This window comes from Aquarana catesbeiana, linkage group LG04, assembly GCF_042186555.1.
Source record: "Aquarana catesbeiana isolate 2022-GZ linkage group LG04, ASM4218655v1, whole genome shotgun sequence".
NCBI classification, from domain to species: domain Eukaryota; kingdom Metazoa; phylum Chordata; class Amphibia; order Anura; family Ranidae; genus Aquarana; species Aquarana catesbeiana.
The window spans coordinates 411,607,704-411,626,857 of NC_133327.1; the positions used below are offsets into that span (position 1 = coordinate 411,607,704).

Here is a 19,154-nt window from a genome sequence, read left to right on the forward strand (position 1 = left end):
AGAACAATACATACTCTAGAAAAGTGATTATTATATTATTTTTATACAGGGTTTATATAGCGCCAACAGTTTATGCAGTGCATTACAATATAAAGAGGGACAGTACGATTACAATACAGTTCAATACAGAAGGAGTAGGAGGGCCCTGCTCATGGAGTTTACAATCCAAATGGAAGGGGAGGTGGTACAAAAGGTAATAGCTGCAGGGGATGATCTGATGGAGGTGAATCGAGTACAGTTCTTAGGTGGAGGTGGGGTAGGCTTCCCTGAATAAGTGGGTTTTTAAGAATCGCCTAAAGGCAGACAAGGTAGGAGCTGATAGGATAGGACAGGATACGGGGCAAATAGTTCCAGATGATGGGAGAGGCTCTGGAGAAGTCCTGGAGGCAAGCAGGGAGAAGGTAACAATGGAGCTAGAGAGCAGGAGGGCCTGGAGTTCCTGAGAGGAGTGGAGAGGACGATTTGGGTGATATCTGCAGATGAGGTTGATGATGTAGCTGGGGGCGATGTTGTGGGTGGCCTTGTATGTTGTGGTTAGTATTTTAAATTTAATACAATGGGCTAGGGGAAGCCAGTGAAGTGATTGGAAGAGAGGAGCAGCAGTCAATGATCGGTTAGTAAGGTATATTATTCTAGCAGCAGCATTCATAGTATACTGAAGGGGGGATACCCTGTGTAAAGGTAGGCCAGTGACGAGGGAGTTTCAGTAGTCAAGGCAGGAAATAACCAAGGAGTGAATAAGTTGTTTTGTGGTGTCATTAGCTAGGAAAGGGTGAATTCTGGAATTGTTGCAGTGGTTAAGGTGGCAAGATTTAACCAGTGATTGGACATAGGGGCTGAAGGAGAGGTCAGAGTCTAGGATAACATCTAGTACCCTGGCATGCATGGAGGGACCAATGGTTGTGCCATTGATCTCAATGGTAAAGTCATGGGGAGAGGATCGGGAGGAGGAAAGTGATAACATTAGTCAAGTTTGGAAGCCATTCTACTGCTATTAGCTAGATCATTTAACTAAACATAAAAATGGGTAGTGGAGTATGCAAAAGTTTTTTTTTCACTGTAAGAAGAACACAATGGAGTTGGAAAAGTATAAATCAAAAACCTAATTTTGGCAGTCCTAGTGTTTACACAAAGGACCGGTCAGTATAAATAATTTTATAATATGTGAGAATTGTTAAATCTAAACTCAGTGGCCATGTGTCATCTTTTTAGGTTTCAAACACTGAAATCTGACAACATGTAATGGCGCGTACACACGGTCGGACTTTTCGACCGGACTGGTCCGACAGACTTTCCAGCGTACTTTCGACGGACTTTTGACGGACTTCCGACAGACTTTCTAACGAACGGACTTGCCTACACACGATCACACCAAAGTCCGACGGATTCGTACGTGATGACTTATACTGGACTAAAATAAGGAAGTTGATAGCCAGTATCCAATAGCTGCCCTAGCGTCGGTTTTTGTCCGTCGGACTAGCATACAGACGAGCGGATTTCTGGGTCCGGCGGAGTTATGACGTAAAGATTTGAAGCAAGTTCCAAATGTAAAGTCTGTCAGATTTGCGACTGGAAAAGTCAGCTGAAGGTCCGGTGAAGCCCACACACGATCGGATTGTCCGCCGGCTTTGGTCCGTCGGCTTCCGTCAGACCAGTCCGGTTGAAGTCTGACCGTGTGTACGCGGCATAAGTGATAAATGGAGAGTGGGGCACTGACCAACACCTGCACTAGTTCTAGTACCAAATTAACAATGCTTGCAGTTGAGGGGCAGAAAAAAAACATGTGGTTGAGCTATGTTTTTTGCACCTCCCAAACCACCTTCTCTCTGAGCTGCAAAGGAATTTGGATGGGGGTATAAATATGCCTTGGCTGTGATGCTTTGCAGCCACGACAACAATTATTCCCCTTGTCGCATTCAACCAGCAGTGCTGCCACTGTATGTAACCCATTCAAGTGAATGGTGGCACGCAGCACCTGCATGGAATGCATGCAGTGGCATCGCAGTATGCCCTCATTTTAAAGGTTAAAATAGGTGGTGAGAAGACAAAATATCACCTGCTCACCACCTGTCAAAAGCCTCTCAAAAGAGATCCCCTGCAGATCAATTTTTAAGAGCACGGCAAGCTCTGCCGCTAATGTAAACCCAGCCTTACAACATACAGTATGCTGTGAACACATACCTTTTTGATCTGCCGCTGTTTTCTCCTGGACCAAGCCTGAAGCTCTTTTACCTTATAAGAGCAAATTGGCTTAAAAACTAGCCAACACTGCAATTTTTTGATTCTTCTGAACATATGCACATAGGTTTGTCTGTCATACAATTCTTGAATTTCTGTATTTCTAAACTGCACAATTCTGTGCAGATCAGAGAGATGTACTACATGTTTAGCTTCCTGCCAGAAATCATGAGAGCTAAGGACTTGATGTGGTTTCTGATTCTGATGACTGTCATCAAATAGCATTGTGCCAGACATCCCAACCTGCAAAAACTCACTTCAGGGAGGTGGCAAACCCGGCGTTTTGCGCAACCCCCCCCCCACCATCAGAGTCTGAAGAGTTCCCCTTTACATCAGGGAAGGTAAACAACAAATGGGCTCAGCCAACCTGCCAACAGACATTGGGAAGGGTCAGTGTGATCTCGTTGAATACAGAGGAATGGGGAAATCGCCTGAAATTTAAACCGACCTTTTGATCAGTGTCCCCTGTCCCCAGACAAGGTTACCTGGGAGAATATTTGACCAGTCAGGATTTCCCAACAAATTATTTCACCTGCCTCCAAGGTACCAGCACTCCTCTATAGCTCCCATGCTCCTACCATGTGTGTAAATCACTCAGGGGCTGCCTGCACAGTCACCAGGCTTTGTGTGAAAGCACACAGAGAACTAGCCAGGAACACAGTGCTGCCAGAGAAGACATTGCAGTGTATAAAAGTAATGAATGCTGTCCTCACACTCACCAGCTCTCTTTCACTCGCTCCTGGACTCACTCCTCCCTCTGTTGAATCCGACACAAGCTCCCTCCACACAGCTGCTGCTCACCTCCCATTGGCTGTCCTGGCTTCCTAACTCTCTCTGAGCTGGACTGGCAGAGGGCGGGGTGCTCAGTGATTGGGGGAGCTGGAGGATTATGAGAGGAGAGCGGAGTAAGTCTGGTAAACGATCAAGGGGTTAATATGGCGCACAATGGAGGTAGCCGAGTACATATAACTAAAAATGGTGGGGGAAGGGGGTGGGTTGGGGGTTCCTGAGAGGGGGAACTTGGTGGTGGTAGTTAATGTTTCACAACAAGTTCAGGTATTAGTCCATGTAAGGATAAAATGATGCTGAATAAATGGAAGGCAGCCAGTCTATAAAAGCTAGAAGAAGCTCTGGAACAATAAAAAAGAAAGAAGGACAGCACTCTCTAAGTGCAGCATGTATGTTAAAAATATTTATTACAATAGATAAAAACACTCACATTTGAGTTGCTAAAAACCAGCATGTAAAGTAGTTTCATCCACGTGCTCTCGGGGGGATGTGGGTGACACAGGCCAGTGGGGGGGTTCCTGGGATGTGAGTCCTGTGACCTAGTAGCTGTTCCGGTGGTGCCGAGGGTCCTCAGAGCCTCTGGGCGGCCAGGACGCTGACCTGCGTCTTCACTTCTGGGAGCGGGGTGAGGCGGGCGGTGCTTTGCGTTCGGAGCATGCATGCTCCTTCATCAGGCTATGCTGGTGGCCATATTCAGTGTGGGAATTTATACCATAGGCACTGGGAAGGGTGGAGAGGTAATTGAGATCTCCACCAACCGACAATGAGATCTCCGCCAACCGACCATGGGGACAGCATCCTGCAACTTCTCAGCCACCTGCTCCCATTCTCCCCGCAAACAGAATGGAGGCATGAGCCAGAGTATCCCGGAGCTGTTCAGGACCCAGAGGGGCAATATGGTGTCTTCCCTCCACGGACAGACCCAGTGGAGTGCCGCCTTCCCTTCTACGATGGGGCCAGGGGAGAACAGTACCCCTCCCGAACAGCACCTCAGCCTGCAGGACCCGAGAACCATCACCGCAGACATCAAGAATACCTTATCTGCAGCCATCTCAGATCTGCGCCTGGACATACATGCGCTGGGTGACAGGGACCATAAGGGGGAGAGGGTCACGGCGCAACATGACAGGGTCCTCCGCCGGGCGACTCAGAAGGTGGATACACACACCCTCCAGCTTAGAGAACACCAGCGCCACATGGAGGACCTAGATAATAGAGGCAGGCACCATAACTTGCGGGTCCATGGCTTGCCTGAATCGGTGGAAGCGGAGCAGCTTTCTGCCACTGTTACAGGCCTTTTCAATGATCTCCTTGACCGGCCGGCCGGCCCAAACAGCAATTGCAATGGAAAGGATCCATCATGCCCTCAGGTCCAAAGGGAGAGAAACCGATCCTCCCCAGGGACATCATCTGCTGCATAGTAGACTACAAGCTAAAGGAGGACATACTCAGAAAGACAAGAAATAGAATTCAGCTTGTTTATGAGAGAGCAGACATCCACATCTACCAAGACCTCTCCGGCATTACGCTGCAACACCATTGGGACCTGAAGCTTCTGCTTGACACCCTACGCTCCAAGGGAATCCACTATAGATGGAAGTTCCCCTTCTGTCTCTCTGCCACAGCACAAGGCCGTACAGCACTATTGAGAGTGCCGGAGGATATTCTGCGACACCTTAGGCATCCCGGTGATAGACTTCCCAACTGAATTCTGTCGCACAACCACGAGAAGAGAAACATGCCAGGAGGAGCCCATGGATGTACAAGATGATGGTCCCCCTCAGGAACCAGATCCCATGCTTTCTCCCAAGGCACCCATCATGGATCAAGCCCCACCGAGTCACCTAGACCACGGAGAGCCCGGCATGACAACTGAAAACACCACAGGCACCCATTGTTGGTTGATGCTGCAAGACTCAAATGGTTCAGTTACGTACTTCATTTCTGTTCTCATCACTTTATTGAACACTTGGTTATTTTCATTGTCCCTATTCAACCGCTGCTGATACCACCGGCTCCACTGCAGATTGATGAAACCTTCTAAAGGGCCTGAAAGCTATACTACCCATTCACCCCTCCTGATGCACTTTTATCCCTTGCCTGCTTCACACCACAGACTGCTGTGCCTATTGGCGCCAACCATTACTCCCCATACTTGCTTCCCTCAGCTTGATGCCAGCCACTCTACCTTGAACTCACGCAGGTAACACTGCAAGGAATGCTGTTCAACCTTTCACAGGGGACATGTGACATATCCCGCTTCCATCTTCCGCTTAAAAGCCCCCCCCCCATCCTTGTGATCCATGTAAATTTGAAACCAATGTCACGGTAACACACAATACTGCTATCCCTATCACCTTAAACATCTCATGGGCTTCCTTTCTCTAGCCACCGGAAACTCCAGCATACATAAATGCCCCAAATCAAAGGGTCAAGAACAGACCCGCTATGTGCTCCCCTTCATTAAAATCAGGTGATTGCCTGTCTTTTATGGAGTCACCGCCAGCTTATCTGCTCCTTCCAGCCCTTATCGGGGTGAATGATGTGTTCTGACAGTTAGGCCCCTTTCACACTGAGGCGCTTTGCAGGAGCTAAAGTACTAAAAATAGCGCCTGCACCTGCAAAGTGCCCTGAAAGAGCCGCTCAATGCACTCCAATGTGAAAGACCCGAGGGCTTTCACACTGGAGCGGTGCGCTTGCAGGGCGGTCTAAAAAGTCCTGCAAGCCACATCTTTGGAGCGCTGTAGGAGCGGTGTATTGACCGCTCCTAAAGCGCCCCTTCCCATTGAAAACAATGGGACAGCGCTCCAAACGGGCGGTTTAACCCTTTTTCGGCCGCTAGCGGGGGGTAAAACTGCCCCACTAGCGGCCGAATAGCGTCGCTAAAACGATGGTAAAGCGCCGCTAACTATACTGCGGTGATGAACTTCCTAGCTGTCCTCAGAGAGGAACACCCCGAGTTCCTACATGACGGCAGCTTTAAAGGCGATGGGTTTTCAGGATCGCATGCTGCAATTAATTCTCGCCTTCTTCATATCAAATGGCACACGCCAAGGCTGCCCCCTATCCCTCCTCATCTTCGTGCTTACCATGGAACCTCTCCTTCGCAGAATTAGAGCCAACCCCGACATTAAAGAAGTCGAGATTAAAACAAACAGTACGAATTAGCGGCATATGCAGACGACATTCTGCTATTCCTCACGGACCCCATTACCACCATACCCAACTTATTAAAAGACTTCTCTCTCTTCAAAACGCTCTCCAACCTCCAAATCAACTTTGCAAAATCCAGGGCACTGAACGTTTCCTTTCCCACAGCCATTGTGACACAATGCCAAACGAATTTTGCCTTTGGCTGGGACCCCCACGCTATCGCCTACCTAGGTATCCGGCTCCCCACAAAAATCTATATTTCAAAAACCTCCTCCCTATTCTTAGTCATCCAACAATACCTCCAAAAATGGAACAGGGGCCCCTTCTCTTGGTTTGGAAGAGCAGCAATTATAAAAATGAATATCCTACCCAGAGTCCTTTTACCTTTTTTCAGACCTTACTGATCAAAATTCCCTTAACATTCTTTACAACATACAAACAGATTTGCAATAATTTCATCTGGTCCTCCAAAACCCCTTGATTGGGCTGGGACAGATTTGTCCTCCCTACATTGAAAGGAGGAATCAGACTTACAGATGTTTACAAATACCACTGGTCATGCCACCTGACTAGTATAATCGACTGGCACGTCCACACAAATACTAAAGACTGGATTAAAATGGAGTTATTTGCCCATGTACCAATCTACCACCTACCGTGGATCAAACAAAACATGATCCCTAAAGAGGGCGCCGCTCACCCACTAATAGGCCACACCCTACAGAGCTTCAGGATTGCATGCAAGAAACTAAATCTGGCCTCCTCACCTGGACCTGTAACCCCTATCGATCGGAACCCAGACTTCCCTCCTGGACTCTCAGAGCTTAACCCAAATAACCCACACCACGAGCCATCAGAGCAGAACATTTTTTTCATAAAGGCAAGCTTCTACCATACCCAGCCCTCTCCTCTCGATACCCTGACCGAACCATTCCTTTCTTCAAATACCTTCAAATCAGACACTTCCTTAATAGCTCTAAGCCTCTCTCCAATTGGCACAGGGATCGCACTCCCTTTAAAGCGATCTGCACCAGATCGGAACCCCAAAGACACTTGATTTTGGACATATACTCACTCATGTTCATAGGCTGCGGTCCCAAGGCAAACACAACTAGCCAGCATTGTGAAAGAGAACTCGCATTAGATCTGTCTAAGGAAGAATGGGAGCGAATCTATGCCCACATTCACAAAGGGTTCATCAACATATCAGCACAAGAAAATGGATTCAAAATCTACTCTAGGTGGTACAGGGCCCCAGATTGGATTCACCAATACCATCCCAGCGTCTCCCCGCTTTGCTGGAGATGCAAAATAACTCAGGGCTCCATGCTCCAGATCTGGAGGGATTGCCCGCTAATACAGCCCTTCTGGAAAGAAATGCATCACCTTACCACTCAAATAACAACCTACACTCCAGACTTCACCCCAACACAATACCTGCTTCACCACACATCCATATCCCAATCGACCTACAAAAAATCTCTCGCCCTCCACCTCATCAACGCTGCCAAAAGATGCATACCCGTACATTGGAGAAATAACACTCCCACTAATATATCTGAGTGGCTCCAACGCATTAGGAGAATAGCCGAAATGGAGGCCCTAATTCACCAAGCAAGGGAGACCTCGACAAACTTCCAAAAAACTGTGCCTGCTGGCTACACTTTAAGGAACCGGCAGATTTTCAAAACCTCTTAAACATTTCATAATAGCTTGACCTGGGGATACCCATGAGACATTGTATATCATCACACAGAATACAGGTGCGAGCTGACACCCCACCCCTCCTTTCTCTACCCTCCCCTGAATAGTGACTAAAGCTTCCCAGTAGAGCCTAGAGTCATACAAGACAATCTACATGTTGCTGCATTTCTACATAGTGTTTGGGAATTATCCCTAGATGTTCATCCCCAATGAGCAATCTGATATAAATAGAACACCAGAGGAGTAGAGTAACTCAACTAAACCTCTCAGTAAACCGGTAAGATGGAAAGACAAGTGCCAGCTATCAGAGCCCCCACCCACTCAGTTAGTTCCCAGTAGGGGTGTTTGTGTGCCATGGTGGCATGCCTGGTTTACCTGTAATTACCTTACAGAGTGCCTCAAATGCACCACCCCAATCCTCTTCTGGATGGACCCTTATAGAGCTGCAATTATACACTTTGTGAAGACCAGTTTACTATGACTTGCATTATCAATATCTTGTTTTCATTCTTGTTTTGTCATGGTGATTGAAATTGGAAGGCAGAGAATAAGTGGAATGTTCCCTAAATTTTTTGTCCTGAATTTGAGTGGAATTATCTGTCTTTGCTGGGCCTCAGATATGTTAATATTTGGTTAACATTTAGTACAGCTGCTTAGTTGGCATCGATTTTCATTCTCTTAAACAAAGTTAAAGTTTCCAACAGTGCTGTAAGGATAACCTTTTCATTCTCGTGTTCTTCTGATTGCAGGGCCTCTACCCAGAATCACATGGTATTGTGGACAATAAAATGTACGACCCACACAGAAATGCTTCTTTCACACTAAAAAGCTCTGAGAAGTTTCATTCTTCGTGGTACCAAGGAGAACCAGTATGTTTACTAAAACTGATTGATTTATTTTAAAGATTATTAATATGTAAATTAACCCAATTTTTTTTTTTGTGGATAGAGTGTGGAAGTGTCAAAACCTCCTTCAGACTTTTTGTTGTGTGTCCAATGGCAGTGCTTGGATAAGGTTGTCTTGTGCCCAGGGCAAAATTAAATTGCCCTCAGCATGGGAGCCAGTTAAAGTATTTGTTAACCCCCCCCCCCCAAAAATATACAAATTCTGCTCCCTTAAAGCAGATTACACTGCACAGCGCTTGCACTGTGTAATTTGCCCCCCTCTAAACTCTAAAAAAAACAAAAAAAAAACCACTGAATCTGCCCTTGCTATTCTGACCGCTCAGCCCTGATCACCTTGTGGTCAACGTACGTCCCTCCGTCATAGGCTGACCTGCTCTGCTATTCATTCCCCCCCCCCTCACCCCCTCCTTCCTGCCTGTCAGCTGTGTCTGTCTCCACCCTGCCCCCCCCCCCGCCCCTATTACTATTACAAATACAATGGTCACTGCCAGCCCCTCTATTAGAGGCTGGCATTGCATACTATGTACTTAGTTTTAAAAAACGAGCAGTGTAAATACTGAGTTTCAGCTGTCTTTAGGCCGGTCACGTGACTCGCGGCCGCTTTACAGCTATGAGACAGAGCTTCTGTGGAGGAAACGAGCGGCCATGTGATCTCCCTGGCTGACGTCAGAGGGAGATCATGGATCATGGCTGTAAAGCAGCCGCCAGTCATGTGACTGGCCTGAAGACAGCTGAAATTCGGTATTTAGACTGCCAGTTTTTTAAAACTAAGTACATAGTGTGCCATGCCAGCCTCTAATAGAGGGGCTGGCATAGTCTTTTATATAAATGGGTTAACAAACCTTTTAACACAATAATAGCCCTCAGCATGGGTGCCAGTTAACACACTACTGACGTCAAAGTATACTCTTCATTGTGTCTCTTATGGCAGGTGCCCTCTCCACAAATATACTGTGTGTGTGTGTGTGTGTGTGTGTGTATGTGTGTGTGTGTGTGTATATATATATATATATATATATATATATATATATATATATATAATATAAAAGATAAGGTGACTGGGATGCCACAAGCTAGTACCCCCCCCAATTTAAATATTATGCAAATATATTTATTAAAAATCAAAATTATATCAAAATAGGCGACAAAAAATGTCAATGTTTCACATACAGTAAAGTCCCCATCTTTTCCAATCACAAATGAAAATAAGACTTCAAAAGACAATCTTGACCTTTACTGAATATCATTTTTGATTTGTATTAAATTGATGCATGTGGTGCTACAGTTACATTATCTTTTTTACTATATCTCATCTGCTGTGCAGAACTTTTTTGTCACTCTCCACTTCCCCCTAAGTAGTACCTTATTCAGGACGGGAGCATTGCAGAGCTGCAGACTCTGTGGTATTCACAGATGGGCTGTCAAATTTTTTCCCACCCCAGCCACAGTCAAATATAGCGGCAGGGCAAGAAGGGAAGAGGGGTAAAGTTAAAGCTAGGGGGCAATAGGGCATTGGCAGATGAGGCAGTGTGGGACAGAACAGCTATTTTACAATGTTCCATCCCTTTTCTTGCTACCTTGAGGACTGCAAGAAAGTGATGTTTGCTGAGGCTGGCTCTGTAGCAACCCTAATCCCTAATGTGTGCAGATTAGAATCCACTGGTACAGAGAGGGCACCCCAGCACTCAGCTACCACTCTGCAAGATGCTCTGCAAGTATTGGGCAACAGGGCAACTGGGCAGGTAGCTCTGCAATGTGACCCCGTGTGGTGATGGGGTGATGGTCATGTTGCAACCCAAGCTTCTTATTCATCTGTGCTTGGGGACCTGCCCCTTCTTCCCCCTCTCTTCCCACCCCTTATCCTGGCCCTGCCCACTGGGTAGGTCCACCTTCTTTGTTTGTTATGGGGGACAGAAAGTGAGGGTAATCCAAAATTAGTTGTTAACCGAACAGGACTGGATGAACATGTTTTCAGTGATTGTCTATGGAGACATTTTCTCTCATTTCCTGTTATATTGTCTGGGCAGGAAGTAAAGAGAAACCTTTCCAATGGGTTACAAAACAGTGATTTTTAAACACTCTCTACTCATTCCAAAACCTTAATTCAATACCACTTCTAAAATAATGGTAAGGGTTATGATTAAACCTGGTTATATACTCTTGTTTTTTTGTTTTTTTTTTGCTGTGAGCATTTTGCACTGTGCATATCCTACTAAAGTTTCATGAAAGGTACTTGCACTACTTGGAGTTTCAATGGTACCACTGGAATCTGGTGGTATAACAGAAAAATCTACAGACATAAGCTGAACTTTGCGAGATGGACCTGTCGTGGGATCCCACAATGCAAACTATAATGATTGCTCTCTATTCTATATCAGGCACATAGAATCAATCAATATTAATGTCATTAGGTTTTCACAAGCTTTATGTTTTTGTTCTTGGATTTTGTTGCGCAGCGTCACAATTAAAGTTTGGTTAAATCACAATATCCAACTAAATTCTTCTTTTCATAGGTATGGCTAACTGCTATGAATCAAGGACTAAAGACAGCAACTTACTTTTGGCCAGGATCAGATGTAAAGATCAATGGAACTTTTCCAAACATTTATAAGAAATACAATGGGTAATTCACTATATTAATAGGCATACCACCTAAAAGGCAATCTATTTCCCCACCTTAGTACAGTGTTGACAACTGAATATTAGTTTATTTTTTCAATGTGTGCACAATTTATAGCATGCAAAATAAAATGGATATCATAATTTAAAGTGGACCTACTGTACGGGCCCCCGTGTGTCCGGCCCCCCTACAGGAGGGCCGGTACTGAAGGGATTGGCAGGGTCTGGCAGGTGGCGGCGACTAACAATCCAAATCGTGCACACACAGCACTACCTGGATGGACTGTGCCCTGCACACTGCACTGCACAGCAGCAATTATGCACAGACAGGACACACACTGAGTCAAAATAAGGTTTCGCCTAGGGTGTCAAAAAATGCTTGCACCAGTCCTGCCGCCCAGAGACCAGGAGAAGACAGTGGTCATTGCTAGTGGCTATAGTGGCTGCTAGCGATAATCGCAAGTGAATTCGGCATGCTGGTTGTACCCAAGTTGATCGATAAGATAAAAAAACCTTCTGCCTTTACAATCACTTTGACAGTAGTCATTGCTGTTAACTATTAGTATCATTATCCACGCTCATTTTGGTATTTTTGGGAAATTGCAAAAGGTCATTGCCTTTGGGCAACACTTGAAGGAGAAAAAATTTTGACTTATTGAATTATTATTATTATTATTATTATTATTATTAATAATTTTGAATTTTAAAACAGTGTAATATTTTCTTTGCTATAACCAATAGTAAAGTAGTTATTTGGTCAATGGAAAAATTACTAATATTCGCTATTGCAATATTATTGCCTTTAGTCTTACTTAGTAAAACAGTGCAAGGAGCAAGGTGTGATACCCAGAGCAACCTATTCTAATCCATTTTATACTGTTTTGACTTTTTTTTTTTTACCTAAAACTAGCTAATCTCAAAAACAAAAATATAAAATATTGCAGCTTACCAGTTTATAGATATAGTGGCTGCATTAGTGTCCTTTTAGGGCCTTTTCCCCTTTTAGTTTCAGCTGTAACACTACCAGTAAAAAAATCTTCCTGTCCTGGAGTGACAACACTAACCCACTGTACTGTATCTATGGAGGAACAGTGTTATCACCCTAAGCTGCTGTCCTGATTTGGACTACAGAACACCTCCTGGTTTACTCCTTTCACTTACAAAGGGAAAAGGATTGTGTGGTATACAGAAAATAGTTTAGGAAAAAACAGTTTTTGTGAATATAGGACTTTCCCCAGAATCACCAGATATGTTTATGTACTTCCAGAAGCAAATATGTTAAGTACATATGTTTATGTTCTCCAGGATATGTACTTAGCCTAAAAAAGGAAACAAATGCATCCATCACATCCAAGGACTGGTAAAGTGCAATATATTACATTTTTGGGTTTACATACAGTTGTTAATGCTAATTGGTTTCTGTGGGTTATTGCAATGAATGAATTACTTTTTGTAGTCTTTGTTGAATACACTAGCTAATATTTTTTGATAATTAATATATAACGTATTGGCTATTTTCCCCAGATCAATTCCTTTTGAAAACAGAGTCATGTCAGTCCTTAAATGGCTAAGCCTACCCGAAAATGAGAGGTAAGGTAGTAAATAATAAATAGTTAAAGTTACATATATGTTGAGGTTCTCTATGTCTCAAATGTACTATGTATTGTTATTCAGTCTTTGTAGAAGTTTTATATTTATGATTTATACTAAAGGCTATAGAGTTTAAAACTCTTTTTTTATATCATGTACAGTATAGTATACTCTTGAAGCACTGCCAAACTGCTGTCTAGGCACCCCCAAGGCCAATTTCACAGGTTAAAAGGTGTATTTTACTGTACAATACTGCAATGCATGGTAATACATTAAAGGGATTGTAAAGTCTCAAAGTTTTTCACCTTAATGCATTCTATGCATTAAGGTGAAAAATCTTCTTTGCTGCAGTGCCCCCCCAGACCCCCCCCCCTTTTTTTTCTTACCTGACCCCATTCATTCCAGCACAGTGCACAAGCCCAGCAGCTCCAGCCACTGGCTCTCATCTCATTGAACAGATTGATAGCGCTCCTGCTGCTGTCAATCAAATCCAGTAATGCGAGGGCGGGGCTGAGTCCCACTCTCTGTGTCAATGGAGGCAGCAGCAGGACTCGGGAGCGCGCCCGCACGGGTGCCCCCTGGGAAAGTGGCTTTCTGTTGGGGCACTTGATAAAGGGGAGGACCCAGGAGAGCCAGCGGGGCACCCCAGAAGAGGAGGATCAGGGGTTGCTCTGTGCAAAACCCTTGCACAGAGCAGGTAAGTATAACATGTTTGTTGTTTTTATTTTAAAAAAATCCAAACCTTTACAATCACTTAAAATTTTCAGCCATCTGTGTTATGTGGTGTGCTGCTTTGATTAAAAGGTGCAATGATCTTAAAAACATGTTACCTTGCATTAAAAGCCCTTTGAAAATGATTGAGAGATGTTAACGTGTACAGTAACACTCTGCAACAGTGTGAATCAGGCCTATAGAGAATCTGTAAAATGGAATAATATACCCAGACATGCATAGGTCACTATTTAGATATAATAATAATAATAATAATATGTTTCCATGAATCTGTCAATGTTTAGTTTAATGCTACATTATAATACAAGGTTTACTTTAGAAACAGCAAGTTCATTCTCACTTCTTCCCAACTCAAAAAAAAAACACAACTACCAACTTTGTAAGGCAATAAGCAAGAGCCAAATGTCTATTCAAATTTAGAGTGAGACCATGTAAGGGTCAGTATTTATTTCACAGACCCAACACTTATAATGTATCTGGACATGAATTAATATAACATCCTCTCTCTGTAAGAGGAGGTCTTTGTTAAAGTACAACTATTGTGAAAAACATTGTATTATAACTGTATGCAGTTAGTGTTATGCCCCGTACACACGGTCGGACTTTGTTCGGACATTCCGACAACAAAATCCTAGGATTTTTTCCGACGGATGTTGGCTCAAACTTGTCTTGCATACACATGGTCACACAAAGTTGTCGGAAAATCCGATCGTTCTAAACGTGGTGACGTAAAACACGTACGTCGGGACTATAAACGGGGCAGTGGCCAATAGCTTTCATCTCTTTATTTATTCTGAGCATGCGTGGCACTTTGTCCGTCGGATTTGTGTACATTTCCGACAACGGATTTTGTTGTCGGAAAATTTTATCTCCTGCTCTCCAACTTTGTGTGTCGGAAAATCCGATGGAAAATGTCCGATGGAGCCCACACACGGTCGGAATTTCCGACAACACGCTCCGATCGGACATTTTCCATCGGAAAATCCGACCGTGTGTACGGGGCATTAGTATTCTGTATGTAAATTGTTAATTTTATTTCAGTTGAGTGGATAATATCAGTGAAATGGCAAAACTTAATTAATTTTTCTTAACAAAAAGAGTTTTTTTTCTTAACAAAAAATGTTTTTTTAGCCAAGTGACTGCTATTTTCAGCTCACATTGCCAAAAATAAATAACCCACCTATAACCAGTATATATTAATGTCAAACTTAATGTAAAACTATTAAGGCTGTTGGTTAACATGCAATTACATATATTACTGTTTATTATAAATATAAAGATTATTATTATTATTATAATAATAGTGAAGCAGTGACACAAGGCAGTAGATAAGACATTTTGTCCTTTTTCTGCCTTTTTGTCACATTTTAGAAATGTTCATTAATTTTGAAATATGGTTACTAGGTAGAACCAAATGACTTTTCAAAAACACCTGTCTAAACTCTTATGAACCCATAACTATTACCGTAATTACTATATTTACCCTGACCATCAATATAAAAACCGTTTATCCGATATTGCAATTCTGTTTTTTTTTTTAAAAAAGGGTTCCCTTTACATGCAGTGATACACAGAAATACTTAGATGCCTCTGCAATATTCCTTTCCCTGTAATGGAACTGTTATTGAAATGATTTTGTACTGGTTTATAAGTTCTTTTTTTCTCAATTGCAAGATACTCTAGCAGCAAATTTCAATGTGGTGCAAATTATTCTATAATTAGCTAAAATCTGGATTGGAATATCCACCTTAATAATCTTTGAAGCATTTCATTCAATCCAGTTGTCAGTAGTTGAAGTAGTTGAATAACTTATTTTCAGTATTTATAACAATTGGGTAAGGGGGTTGTTCATGTGAGATGATCTTCACATTGCAGCAATTACACCTGACACTGTAACAGCACCCAGGCAAACAGGGAACCATGAGTTCATAATTCTTTAGTACTTCGACCTTAAAGGGCCTTATGAAGATAAAGGGTAAGTCGACCTAGGAACACATTGTACCAAGGAGACCTTCCACTGTAGAAGAAGAAATGCAGTTACAAGCTTTAATGCAGTTTATTTAAGAACTTGAGGTAGATAGGACAGGAAACGAGTGGAATACCAAAATGTTTAGTTGTTGGGCTCCAAAAGCTTCTCTCTCTTAAATAATCTTTATTAACAATTCTTAATTTACATACACCATATTAAAACAACTACAGGTTCAAGTGGGCGTGCTCCACTATTTAGGAGGTCGTAGGTCCTCCCTACGTTCCTCCCCATGACCATTACGTCTACATAACCCGTCCAGAAGCTAAGCTGCATACGGTATATTAAAGTGACATGTGGTTATTTTCTCCCCAACCCTCCCTACCCTCCCTTACTCTCCACCCCCCCTAAGCCAGATCCTTCCTTTTATTCCTGACACCCTACACTTATTAACCACGGGTTCCACATCTTTTCAAACTTCTTAAGATTCCCTCTTCTAATATATAGGGCTCTCTCCTTCCATATTACATCATTTACTGTTTTAACCCACTCATCCACTGCAGGGGGTAAAGCTGTTTGCCATCTTTGCATAATAAGCTTCCGGGCCTGATAGAGGCATCTCAAAATGGCTGTTTTAGCCGCTATCTCCTCCCGTCTCCATGCCCTGTATCCAAGGATACAGAATCTGATGTCTGTCTCCAGGGAGATCTCCCACTTGCCCTCGATAGAACCCACAACCCCCAGCCAGTAACGTACTAATTTGGGGCACCTCCATACCATGTGTATCAGGTCGCCCTCCTCCCCACACCTGGGGCATGTGGCGTCAGGTCTTACACCAAAGCGAAATAGTTTTTTTGGGGTGTAGTATGCTCTATGTAGCAACATTAAGTGGGAGAGTCTCTGTGCAGGTGACACTGAGACCTCCTGTCCTGCCTCCAATATTTCCCTCCATTGTATATCTGTCACCTTCCCCACATCCTTCTCCCACCCCTCCCTGCAGCCGAGGTGCTCTGATCTAACAATTGCTTCCTTGCACAGTTGCGCATATATTCCGGAGATAAAACCCTTCATCTTCCCGGGTTTAATCACCCTCTGCAATAGTGCAGCATCTGTCCAGGCTGGGGGACTTACCCTAAACTGTACCTCCAATGCCGCTCTCATTTGCAAATACCTGAAGAATGTTTGTCTTGGAATACTATATTCCTTTTGGAGGTCCTCAAAAGTTTTCAATACTCTCCCTCTATACAGCTGGGATAATCTATTTATACCCCACCTCGCCCATTCCTTAAATTCCCCCATAACCACTATCTCCTGTAAGTTCCTGTTATGCCAGAGGGGAGCATATTCTGTAAACCCAACATATCCCATTAATAACTTTGTTGCCTTCCAAACTTTTGTCACCAACTTAGTTGTGGGGCCTCTACCAGGTAACGAGTCTGCCTCCAATGCTTCCACTATGGTTTTATGGGGTGCCTCCAGAATTAACAAACCACTGCCCGCATTTTCACCCCCTATATGCTGCAACTGTCCTGCCAGAAAATAGCACCTCGGATGCGGGAGGGCTATCCCACCCTCTCTAACTGGTAGCTGTAGGTTCTGAAGGCTAATCCTGGCCTTCCCCCTCCTCCACAGCAACTCCCTAAAAAGTGAGTCAATCTTCTGGAACCACTTTTTGTTCACCCACACCGACTCCAAAAGCTTCTCAGTATGGAAATTGCTGAGTGGGTCTCGACATCTAGAAGCATCACACAGAACTTCTTCTGGAGTACTGCACTCACAAAACTGAAGCTTTTAGTGTTTCTTCACTCCAGTGAAGACTATAGCTTAGTTAAGAGCCTATATCAGATTAGACCCACATAGCCTCCTGGCACTTATCCTTCTTATAGAAGGATACTATACGTATCTTAGGCCAAATTCCAGCCATGGGGCCTCAAACCACATACAAACAGCCTTCTTAATAGCTTCTCTTAGAGGGAAGGACTCACCAAGAACCCTTCTAGAATGGGGCTCCTGTGTTTTGTCAAAGCCATGTCCACCTCACTGATGACCAACTAACCAGAGGTTGGCCAGCTGACGATACAGATGGAACTCCTGGACCTTTTACATAGAGTGACTGGCAGGCAATATGAGTTTAAAGCGGAGTGTCACCTAAAAAATTTTTTTTTAAAAGTCAGCAGCTACAAATACTGCAGCTGCTGACTTTTAAAACATGGACACTTACCTGTCCAGGGCGCCCGCGATGTCGGCACCCGAGGCCGAAGCATCTCTTCGTCCTCGGGTGCTGCCGCCTCCATCTTCGGAAAGGGAATCAGGAAGTGAAGCCGTGCGGCTTCACTTCCCGGTTCCCTACTGCGCATGCGCGAGTCGCGCAGCGCAATACGGATGGTCCCTGCTGCCTCTGGGACCCGTGTGTTTCCCAGCAGGCAGCGGGGGGGGAACAGGATGTGGCGTAAATACCCGCAGATTCTGCGGATATCTATGCCGGAAGTGGGTACAGATACCTGTAATATACAGGTATCTGTACCCCCCTCCCCCCTGAAAGGTGCCAACTGTGTCACCGGAGGGGGGGAGGAATCTAATGAGTGGAAGTTCCACTTTTGGGTGGAACTCCACTTTAATATTAAGTTTAATAAGCAAAACACACAATCCTACATAACTTTATCTTGTAAAATTGGCCAGGTGACAAGACAGGCAGAACTCCAGGAGCTACATCCCACACACAGGGATCTTTAGCATTTTCCACAGAGTGCCTGGCAGGCACACATCACTATGTGTAACTTTATCTTGTAATATTAAAAAATGTATCTTTTAATTATGCTCGAGTGATGCAAATGAGGTTAATCCTTGTAATATATGAACACTTGTAAACAGAGTATACAAATATATTTCCAGTTCATCTTAGCTGGAGACATCCTTGACTATAAGAAGATCCATCCTAACTAATGGCACACAAAGTAGAGAGCTATGCCCTGTTCTGCCATACTCTCTTAACATTTCAGATCCCTCTCTGCCCCCCTCACACATCACCCCTCTTTTGGATCCTGAGAGGACTCTGCCACTGGACAGCCAATTCTAAGTGTCGATGTGGACCCCTGAAGAATTACCCTGCCTTGTGTGAGCCCGGATTCACACCATAATACGCTGCGCACCGCACAGGAGCGCTGTGCGTCCCTGTTCACCGTTTCAGGGACGAATCAGGGCCGATTCTATGCCTGAATTCGGCCCTGAAACGCAGCCAAAGACGCACAGCGTTTTTGTGCAGTGCGCACCGCAGCCGCCCCGGAGATATGTGAACCGGCTCCATAGGGAGCCAGTCACATTCTCCTGCTATGCGAATTAGAGGTGCGGAAACGCACCTCTAATTCGCATAGGTGTGAACCCGGGCTAAAGAAGTGACACAAAGAATTTGCGACTGGAGTGTAACAGCTTTAGGAAAGTAAAAAAGGGTATTTGCAAAT

The 19,154-nt window shown here is 44.2% G+C and overlaps 1 protein-coding gene across 1 annotated transcript in view; it reads left to right on the forward strand.

The window, feature by feature from the left end:
* The window catches only part of ENPP1 (ectonucleotide pyrophosphatase/phosphodiesterase 1), a 141,341-nt gene that overhangs the window by 59,831 nt on the left and 62,356 nt on the right, over positions 1–19,154 (forward strand). Inside the window, exons 8-10 of the mRNA XM_073627290.1 lie at positions 8,634–8,753; positions 11,303–11,412; positions 12,933–12,998. Of these exons, the coding sequence (XP_073483391.1) occupies positions 8,634–8,753; positions 11,303–11,412; positions 12,933–12,998 (296 nt within the window). The remainder of the gene's footprint in view (positions 1–8,633; positions 8,754–11,302; positions 11,413–12,932; positions 12,999–19,154) is intronic.